The 14,820-nt window shown below is 42.3% G+C and overlaps 1 protein-coding gene across 3 annotated transcripts; it reads right to left on the bottom strand.

The window, feature by feature from the left end:
- Positions 1 to 119: 119 nt before the first annotated feature.
- LOC114797088 (phospholipid scramblase 2-like) lies at positions 120 to 9,149 on the bottom strand. Of its 3 annotated transcripts, none has more exons than XM_028991724.1 (8): positions 9,051 to 9,149; positions 8,399 to 8,458; positions 6,702 to 7,033; positions 6,547 to 6,589; positions 6,216 to 6,436; positions 3,573 to 3,734; positions 1,937 to 2,098; positions 120 to 1,627 (listed from the first exon to the last, which is right to left on the bottom strand). In XM_028991724.1, exons 2-8 carry the CDS (start codon positions 8,409 to 8,411, stop codon positions 1,568 to 1,570), a joined length of 993 nt encoding a protein of 330 aa, XP_028847557.1. In that variant the 5' UTR covers positions 8,412 to 8,458; positions 9,051 to 9,149; the 3' UTR covers positions 120 to 1,567. The 3 variants fall into 3 exon arrangements, with proteins under 3 accessions (XP_028847557.1, XP_028847567.1, XP_028847576.1); XM_028991734.1 differs by lacking the exon at positions 9,051 to 9,149 and adding an exon at positions 8,883 to 8,978; XM_028991743.1 differs by lacking the exon at positions 9,051 to 9,149 and adding an exon at positions 8,879 to 8,902.
- Positions 9,150 to 14,820: the final 5,671 nt, after the last annotated feature.

Here is a 14,820-nt window from a genome sequence, read left to right on the forward strand (position 1 = left end):
CCACCCACTAGTTTCCCTTTTTAACCACGAAGGGGAGGCAGAGGAATGGAGAAACTAATCAGATCAAACCCTCGAAAGGACGGATCCGGACATTCCAAATGATTAACATATGCTGCAACTAGGAGTCATTTTTTTTTTTTATTAATTTTTTTTTACACAGAATACACAGATTTTGTCTCTTAATACAATCACATAATAAGATCCGGTTTTTGACTATGAATACATTTTACTATAAATACAAAACATCTGGATTTCTATAATATAAAAAAAAGGGTTAGTTTTTTGTACAAATAACGCAAGTACACAGTGGGTAGAAAGAGAGGGGGGGGGGGGGGGGGGGGGGCCTGAGGTTTTTGGTGTTTTACAAGTGCTGTGTGTGTGTGTGTGTGTGTATAAAACGGTCTTCCATGCATAACACATTTCACATCTAAACTACAGCTTTTACATAATATTCACTACAGAGTTTTAGGCATAATAGATGTAAGTTATTAATTAAATACTTTTTTTTTTGCACAAAGGCACTTCAGCTGCTTATACAACACATGCTGTTTAGCTGTACAGTTCATGTTTGGCTGGACCCTCTTTTTTCACAGTGATGTGGAAAAAGAGAAACTATTTGGTCTTCAGTACTTTGGCAGAATAGTTTTGATTTTTTTAAACAAATTGAGAAATGACTAAAGGTCATCAAGTTGCACCATTAAAGCACACAAGTGGCAGAGTAATAAAGGTCCTGTGACCTCTTTTTATGGTTTTACTTATTGTCCTGAACAGCAGGCAGTGACCACAAAGAACTTCTAATCGGTCCTTGGAGAGACGGGACGTTTCTTCTCCTGCAAACCCACCCAGCACTGAGACGTCCCTATTTTTCCTGTGCACCAGCAGGCCTTTGTTAGGAATTTCAACACCCTGGAAAATGTGACAATAGGACCTAGAATCACCCCAGTGCCTCCCCCTCGTCACATCTTCCAACTTTCGCTGAACAACATGCAGGAGCTACTTCCTCCTGGCAGAAATTCAGAGGAATGGTGGAAGAGTGTATGTGGCACAAAGCACAAAATCAGCGGCAAAAAAACTCCACCAACTACCTCTCCGTCAATCAAGTGTAGTTATTTTCATTACGAAATGTAATTCATATTATATAATAAAATGTCACATAATCCTCAGCGAGTACATAGTGTGACTTTTACAGAAACAGAGTTTCTGTCACGTCATGACACAGCCGATGAGAGGCAAAACGTATAGTATAAAAATGACTGGTGACATGTTCAAATAAGAAAATCTGATATGAAGATGGCATGTCATGAGTGCAGAGTTGAAAACAAACAGTCCGTGAGCTGAATAGTGGCATTGCATAAGGCCACAGGTTCGGCAGGTTCAGCTGTGGGAAAACCAGTTCTTGTATGTGACCTCTGACCTCTTTCACATTCAATTAACATAACAATGGGACGAGGGAAGGAGCGCCAAGTGCGTCGGTGGGGAAAGTGGACGGAACAGAGAGAGATCTGGAGGAGGGAGTCCCAGTGCAGGGTGGTGAGGAGAAAGATTTTTCCTTTATTTCCCTCCCTCCTTATGAGAAAACGGTGTTGCGTTGATTGGAGTCTCCAACCTTCTCAAAGAACATGAAATCCTGTAGGTTGGGGGGGAAAAAAACATATTAAGTTCCAATCATTTACCTTAAAATTTGATTCATAGAGGTTTATGGAGTCCATTTTAAAGAATCTAGAATAGGACTTTTCCAACAGATTCTTCAGTTGCCCCTCATCACACTATTCTCATCTCCATAAGAAGCTTTGTGGAATCAAAACAGCAACAAGTTCTCAACATAGGAACTATTTCAGGACTTCTGGTTGAGAGAAGACAAGTGAGATGTTGACGACGAGCTGAAAAGCCAAAAATATGAAATCATAATCATAACCAGGCTTCTCTTTTTACGTACAATGAGGAAACAGGCTCCCAGGAGCACAGCCTTCATCTTCACATCCAGGTCCAGAGGAAACTGAATGCCGAAATTGTCGGTGTCGGTGAAAACCTCCTTCAGCAGGCCGCTCCACTGTTTACTGATCCTGCCAATTGGCTGACCGCCATCTTTCCCCCTCAGCTAAAAAACAACACACACACACACACACACAGAGTATTATATTAGTTTTTTTTTTATACCTAGTATGTTTTTGGTTTAAGAATTACACAATTTTAATCTGGAAGTGAATTCACAACATTTACAACCATTCCAGATCCAGGTGGCAATGGCACAATAACCAGTTGAGTAAGGCATATGGAGGAAAAAAAACCGAACATACACACACACATTTCATACTGGTTTGAAATGCAAAATGTTTAGCTGAGGGATTTGTGTTCATCTTTAAACTTCGGACACACAGTGTAGCAGACGCATGGCAACGGGGGACCTGGGCACATTTTTGCATGTATTTGCATTACACTGGAAAGAACGTGGGTGCTCAACGTACTGACATAAGGATAAAACTGCTGTCCAAATCAGCATGGCACGCAGGGTTTTATGACGCTCATTTATTTAACTCAGGCGCTGTCCATTTCTTCTGATCATCCTTGAGATGATTCTACACCTTCATTTGAGTGCAGCTCTGTTTGCTTATACTGGTTGGACTTGGAAAGCCACACCCCTGTCTATATAATACAAAATGTGTTGCATCTTTCCCCAAAAGGGTGTATTAGGTCAAAAGGCGGTACTACTAAATACTGAGCAAAGGGTCTGAATACTTAGGACCATGTGATATATCAGTTTTTCTTTGTTAATAATGGCAACAATTCGGTGGTTTCTGTGGAGTCTGAATACTTTCTGTACCTGTACATTATTAGGACAAGCATTATTAACAAGTGTAAAGACTTTAGGACCAAAACTATTTAAAGGTTCCATATCATGAATATTTAACATGAATATGAGTTTGCCTCGCCTGTCTATGGTCCTGCAGTGGCTATGTGTATAAATGGCAATATGTATAAAGAATGCTTTGGCCATTCTTCCCCGCCACTCAGAGAGCAGCAGCTCAGACGGTCAACTTCTATAGGCTGCTCTCTTCTTCGTCCAGCCTCTTTCCTCCTCATTAGCATTTAAAGCTGCAGACACCGAAACGGCACGTTCTGGGGAAATCTCATTGTCTGACTGGCTAAAAGTGGCTGTAATTCTGCGCCACGGAGGAATTTGGAAAAGAGAATTCAGATACATTATTAGGGGACTACTAAGACCGGTATGAAAGCAAAAAAATAAAATAAAATAAAATTCACGTCAGGGGACATTTAAGAATGGTTTTAGACTAAAAGAGAATGGTCTCCATTCAAAAAAGCTTTTTATAGTCTAGGACTGCTTAATGCTGAACAGTTCTAAAGAATGTAATGTAATGGTTGAGATTTGTGAATTGCAGACTCGGCAGAAACACACGCAAATATTGCAACATCCGGCAGATATCTTGCTGATATCAGAAGTTCCAAAAACATTCCCACCCGTGGTTAAAATGATCAATCCCTGTCGCCTGCGCAGGATCCTAAATGCAATAAGCATAGCAGCGTTGGACTGACGGCGGGGGAACTTTCCTCACCTCGAAGTTCACGTCACCACAGCAGTTGCAGGCAAAACACGGCCCCTCCAGCTTCAGCAAGGTCTCCCGGTTCTCCCCCTTGATGGAAAACTTTGGATTGCATGGATGCCAGTCCTGGACAACGTAGCCTATAGTGTTGCCAGGGGGGGCCTGGACCTCCAGCTGTGAAAAAACACACACACACACACCACACACACACACACACACATACCAGAGTCAAGGACAACATAGAATACATCTCAATTATCGCCACCAGAAATAGAACCTTTCGGCTCCCACGGGAAGGGTCAAGTGTGAGCTGTGCTGCTGGTGCCCCCCATGTTTGGATGTGGGTCGCCATTACCAGTGTTACGTGGCCGAAGATAAAGAGCTTCAGATTGCAGTGGAGCCCCAGGAATACGAAACTAAATTCCCCTCACGCAGCAGATTCAAAAGCACTTTCCGTAAAAAACTACAGATTTTATTACTCAGTAAAATTCTTTGATCATCCTTTGGATGAATCGTAGATGTCAGTGTTGCCATTATCTGATCTTATTAGCTTATTTACTCCATTAGGCTTTATCGATTTGGTCAGAGATAAAACATAATCTAGGCAGGTATATTCGTACGAAGGACAAATTTTCACTAATACAATAAATAAGTCAGTTTCATTTTTACATAAGGACGATTAAGTTTGATTAGCGCAATGCTAAACACTGTTTGCTAGCAACGACAACTAAAGGCAGAGAATGTGCTTCACATGTCTGAAAGCAGAATCTAATTTAATCCAGTTTAATTTAATTTAAATTCCTGGCCGTACGTGAGCAGAGAGCTATATGACTGTAAGCGATATCCTTTCCAGAGAACCAGCAGATCAGCAACCAAGACAACTCAGACATGGACTACATAAAGATGTTTGTGGTTTATGGAGTAAACTGATTCCACTAATGGGGGAACAAAAAACTGGGATGCAATGTTACCCGACTAATTTGACCAAGTTGACCAGGTTAGGGTAATCAGTTGAATATATATATATATTTATATATACGTACAGTAAAGGATAAAGGTTTGGACACACCTTCTTATTCAATGTGTTTTCTTAATTTTTATGACCATTTACGTTGGTAGATTCTCACTGAAGGCATAAAAACTATGAATGAACACATGTGGAGTTATGTACTTAACAAAAAAAGGTGAAATAACATGTTTTATATTCTAGTTTCTTTGCTCTGATTACTGCTTTGCACACTCTTGGCATTCTCTCGATGAGCTTCAAGAGGTCGTCACCTGAAATGCTTCTCCAACAGTCTTGAAGGAGTTCCCAGAGGTGTTTAGCACTTGTTGGCCCAGCTCAACCCAAACCATCTGGATTGGGTTCAGGTCCGGTGACTGTGGAGGCCAGGTCTCTACTTTTTGTTAAGTACAGAACTCCACATGTGTTGATTCATAGTTTTGATGCCTTAAGTGAGAATCTACCAACGTAAATGGTCATGAAAATAAAGAAAACACATTGAATGAGAAGATGTGTTCAAACTTTTGGCCTGTACTGTATGCCTATTTTTATTTCCAGAAGGGTTGCCATTCGCTGAATGGTCAGTCTCCTATATTTAGTTATGTAGTTTGGAAAACAAAGCAGCCAGGCTGGGCAAATTAATGCACTTAATGTGTCTAAAGTGCCCCGCCCGACATAGCCCTTTTACTCAGTCCAACAAGCTAAAGTGTGTAGCACATTAATCAACCAGCTTCCATCACAAAGGGTTCGATTCAGGATGAGGACATTTTCAAAATGCTTCTGCCTGACGATGCCTGAAAATAAGGGCTGGGTGGTTATACAACCTTGATCGATGAATGAGATAAAAGCTCAGCTCGATCTCCGTGATCAGCTAAGGGCATTTTTCTCAATCGCGATAAGATTTGCATATTTTTGTGCATATTTTTTCATTTACATTACTTTTAAATGGAGACACGCAGCTGCCAGACATCTGAAGTATCCGGGAAGTTCCGGTAATCTCGCGCATATTGATAGCGGCGCCCTGGTGCATGCAAATGTAATAAAATATCCCGGAAACTACAGCAAGAAATCATCAGCGTGGACACAAGACCATGTATATCGTGCACTTGAAGGAAAGTGTGAACACGACGAAAAGGAAGCAAAGCGAGAGAAATGTGTGGATCTTATTTAACTTCTCAAGGAGCGAAGTCAGGATGTCTGGGCTGCTGAGGCCATGCAATACAGAAGCAATGCACACAGCACCACGTGACCTGTGGTTCATAGTCTTTTCTCCGGTGTCTTCGGTTTCATTCTGCAAACCCAACCTGCTTCCGGAGCATCGTTGCAGCCCCTAATTTTAACTGACCTTTTTAGAACATTTGGGGCAGTGGTGGCCTAGCGGTTAAGGAAGCGGCCCCGTTCGAATCCTGATCCACCAAGGTGCCACTGAGCAAAGCACCGTCCCCACACACTGCTCCCCGGGCGCCTGTCATGGCTGCCCACTGCTCACCAAGGGTGATGGGATAAATGCAGAGGACAAATTTCACTATGTGCACCGTGTGTTGTGCTGCTGTGTATCACGTGACAATCACTTCACTTTACATTTGTTGACGGCATTTCCAAAATGCTAAGCATCTGGCAGCAGAAATATCTGCGGGAGCTTCTTCTCCTACCTCTTGCAGGCAGCAGGGGCACCAGCAGGAGACGCAGCGGTAAGGGCGCACCAGGCGGATGACCTCGCGATCGCTGTTGTCCGTTATCTTCATGTCGAAGCTGCGCAGAGAGCCGCAGCAGTTGCGCGTGCAGCAGTCGTTCTTCTCCTTGGCGTGGTAGATCTTCTGGCCCATGCTGTTTTTCACCTCGTACTGGTTGTTCGTCTCGAAGCCGATGATCGCTGCAGGACAGGAAATTGGTTTTGAGGAGCAGAAAAACATAAGAAACCAGCAACAATTTTGACAATGATCTATACCAAACAGGTGAAAGCATATTAACAAACTCCCTCACCTTCTAGTAGCTCCACTTTTTGATGAATCAATACCTGATCGATCTTAAAAAAAAAAAAAAAAAACTTTGTTAGAAGTGTGAGAAGGTCACATGAGACCAAGTATGGTATTCAAGTCAGAGGCATCTTCTACAAAGGCCAATCAGATTCAACCTACCTGTGTGAGGTACTCCAAGCCTGGTGGCACACCGACAGGGATGGATGGAGGGGTCATGGGGGCTACTGGAGGTGAGGGTTGGTACTGGCCAGCAGGTGATCCCATGTTGGCGCCATCATATGCATGCATGGCCATGGGTTGACCAGGCGGGACTGGTCCAGGCTGGTAGGTGACTGGCTGGTTTGGGGGTTGCTGGTAACCCATGTAGAACCCCGCTGGTGGAGCTTGTTGGCTGGGATCCCCATAGCCTCCCTGTGGCATTGGATAGGGTGGCATTGAGTACCCACCTGGCTGGGGCATGGGGTAGGGACCCTGATTGGGTGATGAATATCCTGCCAAGAAAAAATATATTATTTCACGCTGTATTGATAGATGATTAACAAATCAATTAACAATTTGACACACAAATTAATTTACACACACAAACTGAACTGAACAGCAAATTTAAATACAGATTACAGAGATTAATTTTAAACTTTAGACCGCCTGTCATTAGGAATTAGATCATTTATAAGAAAGGCTCCTCACTGAAATTCTTATTGGACAATAACGTATCCTGGAATTTGTTTCTGTTTTGTGGAACCCCCCCCCCCCTCCCCCAATCCCCATTGGACGAAAGGAGTCAAGTGTGCAAGAAGCCTAAAATATGAACCATTTCACACTTTTGTAGAAACCCCTTGCACATCCTCAAACCAGAAGTAACTATCATCTAACCGCGGCCTTCCTGACCACGTGCCTTCTTCATCGTGAAGGGACCGTGTTGGGACATGTCCGGCTGCCATGTCTCACGTGAATTCCCAAACCGAACCGCACATCCTACTGACTCCACAGATAAGCGCATTGGTGCGCAGATCACAAGTCGGATGCAGCGACACATTACAGCACATTAAAGTATAAGGTGATTTCCAAGAGATCTACTATTCACTCGATTTCCTGCTACACTGAAGCACAAAGCACCTCTCAGTGACCCAAAATTGACAGGAATGCGCTGGCAAAAGTTCCCGGATTCCACAAACAATGCCTCCAAACATGACGAACCAATCCGATGGGGCGGCCGCAGCATAATCCAGCCAGTCAGAGCACCCCTGAAGTGGGTTTATTTACCTTACATGTCCTACATGCAGCTTGCATTCCTTCCCCTGCACTCGACAGAATGAATGAATGAACGAACGAATGATTTTTTTTCCATCCCAAGATCATGGACACACCTGCGTGTGTGTTTGCAGGGCGCGGCGTAGAATCTGCGGTTAGGCCGGCCACCAACTAACAAGCATTAACACTGGCCACTGGGAAAAATATTCAACAATTTAACAAAAAGACTGCAGGTAATACTGCAGGAATCCAGTCAGACGTGGAACACAAACTCCGACGGTCTTAAGAGACTAAAATAAAGTATAAGATTACAGGGCGGGGCTTTTGGCCTTTAATGTGGGGTGGTAGTAGCCTAGTGGGTAACACACCCGCCTATAAATCAGAAGACCCAGGTTCAAATCCCACTTACTATCATTGTGTCCCCGAGCAAGACACTTAACCCTGAGTGTCTCCAGGGGGGGACTGTCCCTGTAACTACTGATTGTAAGTCGTTCTGGATAAGGGCGTCTGAAAAATGCCGTAAATGTAAATGTAATCAAACACCAACGCCTCCATGTAACGATATAGAGAATTAAATTCTACACCAAAATCCACCCCGGATTTACCCGGTGCTGACATGTCGCAGTGACGGACAGCTCAAGATCCGATGATGTCGTGTTCAGCTCCTGTGTGGACAAAACAAACAAAAAAATTTATAAAAAAAAAAAAAGTATCGACTGCACTTGTACGTTTAAACTTTCAGTTTCTTACTAAGAACATCTTCATTTTTAGATTATGGTGCGTGGACAAGGAGGGTTAAAGGTCACACCGCAGTCATGGACATGAAAAATTAAAAAACAATCTCATAAAAAAAAAAAAGCTTGTTAAGGGTGTTGTCCGGGAAAACTTTTTTTTTTTCTTTTAGTCCGGGGCTTTTCTACAGAGCCCTGGGTTTTTATTTCATTTTAATCGTCAATTCACACAGCCGTTCCACGCCCTTTGCCGGCGTAATCGTGCGACCCCAGTCCTGATAAATTCTGACTTAGAAATAAAAATAAACACACACACACACACATACACACATACATACATATATATATACATATATACATATATATCCAAAAGGTCACTGTCACCAACGCGGCCAGACGTCTCGTCCCCACGCGCCTCTTTAATCATTCATTTCTATTCTGCTGCAGATTTGTATTTATTATTCTGCTCCGTTTACAGCGAGACCCGCTGCGAGTAAAGAAAAGTAAGAATTAAACGCGCCCCGACCTGCGGTGAAACGGCGTCCGGGAATCTTTTTTTTTTTTTTTTTTTTGTTCCACCCTCTTCCTCTCGCTCCGAGTTTTTTTTTATTGGAGGTCGAAACTCGCGTCGTGGAGAATATCCCCTCGTCCTGCGCTGCGCTGCGCTGCGCTGCGCTGCGCTGCGCTGCGCTGCGCTGCGCTGCGCTGCGCTGCGCTGCGCTGCGCTGCGCTGCGCTGCGCTGCGCTGCGCTGCGCTGCGCTGCGCTGCGCTGCGCTGCGCTGCGCTGCGCTGCGCTGCGGACGTTCGCTACGTTCGGCGCATTTTCCGCCCCAGGAACTGTTGTTTTTTTTTCCTCTCTCGCCTCCTTCCCTCTTTTCTGAAATCATCTCTCCTCCCCCTGAACATGACGCACAGCCGGAGACCCGGGGGGACGACTGCTGCCGCTTTTCCAGTCCGTCACATGCGCGTAGTGTCGTATTTCTAGAATAATGTCACTTACGGACCGTCCGGTTTTTATTTACTTGTTTTTTTTTTTTTAATTTTAAGAGCGTAACAGGTGACATGAGGTAACCTCAGAGAATAAAACTCTTTGTATTGACAATATCATGTCATAGTCGTAGCTATAGGTCGTTGGGGGGCATTTTTAATTTTGCATTGATTAATATTTTTTTTTACATCGATTCCCCGTCTGCGCCATCGAGTCATTCCGCCTTCGACCGCTAGAGGGCGGTAGACACTCGGCATTAATGTATCAACGTCATATTAATTAACGCCAAACCACAAATCAAACCGTCCTCCACCCACCAAGCTAGATGGACTCTCTGTGCTCTTCCATTTATTACAAAAATAAAAACCTTGGGTAAATCGCCACCACTGGCTGGTGAATTTGGTCAAATGAAAAAAGCTACACTCTTCACAATCACTTCACAAGCATGCGTGACTCTGGAGACTCACTGCATTACAGAATATGCTTTTAAATTACGCCATTTATCAGGCACCCTTATCCAATGTGACTTTAGTAGTTCCAGGGACAGTCCCCCCTGAAGACACTTATTGTCCCCAAGCGTCTTGCTCGGGGACACAATGGTAGTAAGTGGGATTTGAACCAATGACTTATGACTTGTGAAGAATTGTGGTCTTCTGGTTCATTGGAAAGTGTCTTACCCACTAAGCTACTACCACCCCTACCACTACAGCCAGAAATATACGTATGTACATACAGCTGCGGTCCGTATTCTGCGTTCTTTGCGTTGGTTCTTGTGCACGTACTCAAAAATGAACGTAACTTAAATGGATTCAATACGCACGTTTGTACAGTGAAGGGACCACCAGATAAATCCTGGTTCCTGACAACTGCTAAACAAGGACTGTGAAACGAACCAGAGGGTCACCACATCCACCACCACCGTAACAACTACAGCTTCAGGGATCTTCAAATGGACCAGAAGCATGATAATGGACACGTAATGTACACCATGACGCTGGACTAAAACCTACTCTGCACTGTCCAGCACCTCCAAACATGGACAGATGCTCTTTACTACACTTTGGACTTCTCCACCTCTACAACTGTAGGACTTGTTCTCTTATTGGACAAATCATCACAAACACCAACTGCCGGCTCATTCTACACTCTAAAAAATAATTTGTTGGGTTTACTTAAAAAAATTATCGTAACAATTTGCATTGAACTTTTTAAGTTATGCCAACTCTGGCATAATTGAATAAATCCAACATGTAATTTTAAATAAGAGTAATGTAACAGTTTAAGTTTAACCAACATGATTTGATCTCTACAAACATAATTAAGTTGAACCAACTCAATATTAATTAAAATGTTCTGACAATATTAAGTTGTCAAATTGATCAATTTAAGTTACTTTTACTTATATCCTACTTATAAATATGCATGCAAATTGTTACGATAATTTTATTTAGTATTAGTAACTTAAATAATCACAATGAATCAGTCATTTCAGTTGTTCCAACTGATTACAACTTTTATTAGAAAGCCTTAAAAAACAAAAAAAGGTTTTGTTCCAACCATCAATCCTTATAACTTTGCTAAATTATAATCCTATGAACTTTGCTAAAAATTTAGATAAGTCTTCAATTTCAATGTCTTATGGTTTATTTCAAAGATGTGTGTGTCTGTATATGTCTATTTATTGCTGAACAGAAATATTTAAATTACACTACACTTTTAGTCCTTTTGGTGAGGACAGAGTAAATATTACAAATACCATATAATACAAAAGCTGGCAACCTTAATAGGCACACCTGTACAATGTTATTAGAGGACTGAAAGAATGGCAGTTTACATTTTAGTGACATTACCCTTGGGCTGGCTTTCAGTCCATCTAATTCCAGAAATATCTTTTGGAATACCTCTAAAGTGTTCTTCAGTTCTTTGGGATAGCTGAGGTTGAGTGCATATATCAACCCCATTAGCAAGGCACAGGCTCTTGGTACATCTAGGTCTTTCAAGACATCTGTTCCTTCTATAACAATCTTTGCACTGGCTGGGTGAGTCATGACTGCGCTTCTGATGACTGTGATCTTCATCATTTCTCCAGTAAACTGCACTTCATCATCCTGGCAAGTGAGTAATAAGTCAACATATCAGTACTGTATGTTTTATATAGAAATTACAGCAACACAATCATTTCTTTTTCTTTCAGATACACCAACAGGGAATGGATAACAACCTCTCTCCTCCTTTCTACTAAAAATGGAACAGGGAAAACAAATCTCTTTAAAGGGTTACAGTACATTTGTAAGAGAGAAGACAAATTCATCAGAAATTGTGCTTTCAGATATGCAAATATCAGTATGCTTATTACAAAAGTAGACATACTACTGAACCAGGTTAAAAGATTTAATTATATTCCATTAAGTAATTAATTTTTCTACTTGTCAGTTTACTTTGTTTTAATCTTTGACCCTGTCTCTGCCCAAAGCTTTGAACTAGAATTTACAATGTGTGTGGCCAAGTACTGTAATAGCTCTTGGCCTTGTGCATGAATAAATCCTTAAAAGCTCCTGTCGTCTGTAGTTCATGTTTGTCACTTCCTTATTTGCACTGTGGAATTTCAGTTACCTTGTAGCAAAGCTGACATCCCAAGTAATATTTCCAAGATACCTAGAACACACTAAGGTATTACCTAACTTAGTTATCTATAATCACAGTACTTACCTCAATGTATTCTCCCCAACTCACTCGTGATGGGCCAAGTATTTAAGTTACCAATAATGCACTCAATACTTACCTCAATTTACTTTGCTTAAACTAGTTGTAATGGTTATTTATTTAATTGGAATTACACTCCTCAGTTACCAATACTGTGCTTAATACCTACCTTAATATATTCTCATCTTACCTGTGATGCCTAAGTATTTACTCAGACTTACACTCCTCCGATACCAATAATGTAGCCAATAGTACCCTCAAATAACACTCCTAAACCTAGCTATGACATTAAGTATTTATTCAACACTCCTAAGTCACACAATGTGCTTAGTACTTATGAATTTTACACTCATGAATTTTCTTTGTTTGAGAGAAGAATCAGAGAACAAACTAAAACATACACATACAACTGAAATTTTATTTCTGTCTGTCAAGACAAACAATGCTCATGAGATAATGAATTAATCATGATTAGCTAATCTAATCTAACCACCACAATGGCCTGTTAATTAAAAAAAATATCTACATTTAATTTGTTTATTCATACCTCTTGAACAATGTTCCTGAAGAGACCAATGCCATTATCTTTGGGGAGTACAGGTCCAGTTTTTCCATGAATGTCCTTTCCAGGTTAACAGTGGTGATCCTTTTAAATTCATAATTTAGCTGTATAAAATGATGCACAGTTAAACAGCACAATTAGTAAATCTAAAACAAAGAATCTTAAATAACTTCATAGGTTATCCTGTAAATGAATACATAAAATTACCTGTGCTGCATCAAAAATAGCAGGACATCTGTTCCACTATCTCATCAATACACCTGTGAGGTACATTGAATATGCTTTCCAGTTTTAGCAATAAGTGGGCTACATTTCTCTCAATTAAATTGGGCAACTCACCAACCTCTTCGTCTTCACTCAGTGCACCCTCAGTATGTTCATCAACAGGATCATCTCCTGCATTTAATGGAAATTACACTTAACATGAATAAGTTTTTTTCTGCTGTGTGAAAGCGATATTTTGCCAATAAAACTTACCGCATACTTCCAGGAATTGTTTCTTACGAGAATTCTAGATTTTCATTGTGAAATAAATCAAAACGCTGGATTTTCACCTTTTTCATGTCGGTTGCTAAAGCATTTATCATTGAAAAAACTATGTTTGGCAACGCAAAACGAATGTGAATAAATGTCAGTAAACATTTTCAGAATTAGTCAAGACACCCTCCTGCAGGGACAGACCTCCGAGGGCAGCTCAGGGTCAAGTGTCTTGCTGAGGGACGTTGTGGTAGCAAGCGGGGCGTGTGCAGCAGGTCCGAGACAAACTAGCAGTAAGGAACCACGGAGACTGACAGCGGTGTTTAGTATTTATTTTTTTTTGTGTGGCACAGTGGAGTAGCTCATGTATAACCCTTGTTACAATAGACACAACACGTGACACACAATAAAAATTTCCTCGTATTGTACTATGAAATGCAGCAGCACGACTGATCTTCAACCTTCCCAAATTCTCCCATACCACCCCTCTGCTACGTTCCCTCCACTGGCTCCCAGTAGCTGCTTGCATCAGGTTCAAAATGCTGATGCTGGCCTACAAAGCCAAACATGGGGTAGCACCATCCTACCTCACAGCCCTTATTACACCTCGCACTGCACCTCGTATACTTCAGTACTGCTCGCCTGGTCCCTCCATCTCTGAAGGTAAAAGGAAGACGCTCATCTAGTCTCTTCTCCGTCTTGGCCCCTCGGTGGTGGAATGAACTTCCCCTCGAGGTCAGAACAGCTCAGTCACTGAGCACCTTCAGCTCAAGACCTTCCTCTTTAAAGAATATTTAGATTAAATTGTAACTTTTCTTATTGTCTGACTTGTGTACAGAATCTACAACAGAGTGAATTAAATAGATTGTATTCATAGTTGGGGTCCTAGTGAACCGGAATTGATCTCTTCATCGATGGTAACTTAAGCACGTTGTAAGTCGCTCTGGATAAGGGCGTCTGCCAAGTGCCGTAAATGTAAATGAACAACGATAAATACACAACAGGAGCAGTAAGGTGTGTCATTTAAAAAGTGCGATGATGGTTGATAATGGTTGTTTTTTGCGGGGATGTCCAGAGCTCAATAGAAGGACAGCTTTAGGAACAAAAGCGACCTTCGTCCTCTGTGTCCTGCAGCCGGGGCGTCGGAGCCGGCGTCTGGTGGGGAGGTCACTCAAAGGCAGAGTTCAGAGGGCGTGAGGTAGCTGGATCCCCGTCCAGCATCTTCGTGAATGGAGATCTGTTGCCGCCCACGAACGGCACACCGCTCTGCACGGAGATGGCCCGCAATGCATCGTGGTACGGGCTCGTAGAAGCTGCGATTTCTAAATTTGGCCCCTGTGACCAGCCTGGCTACTTATAGGGGCCTGAGAACCGGGGGGTGGGATAAGGGGAGAGGGGAACCATACACACACACACACACACACACACACACACTCGACTCCTCATAATTAAGGTAATCAGCTCAGTCTATCTGGTCTCTGCCCCTGCTGACAGGCGCCTGGGTGGGCATAGTGGGCCGGCGTGGAAGGGGCCGGCGCTCGGTTTGTTTTCGCGGGGCTTTTATC

The sequence above is a fragment of the Denticeps clupeoides genome, chromosome 1 (genome assembly GCF_900700375.1).
Source record: "Denticeps clupeoides chromosome 1, fDenClu1.1, whole genome shotgun sequence".
NCBI classification, from domain to species: Eukaryota; Metazoa; Chordata; class Actinopteri; order Clupeiformes; family Denticipitidae; genus Denticeps; species Denticeps clupeoides.

What these genes read in the sequence shown, in the direction of transcription:
- LOC114797088 (XM_028991724.1), bottom strand. An exon ending in GTGGTGACGTGAACTTCGAG is followed by an intron (nt 2,099 to 3,572) that starts GTGAGGAAAGTT and finishes GTTGTTTTTTAG; the next exon opens with CTGAGGGGGAAAGATGGCGG. An exon ending in TGGGAGCCTGTTTCCTCATT is followed by an intron (nt 1,628 to 1,936) that starts GTACGTAAAAAG and finishes CCCAACCTACAG; the next exon opens with GATTTCATGTTCTTTGAGAA.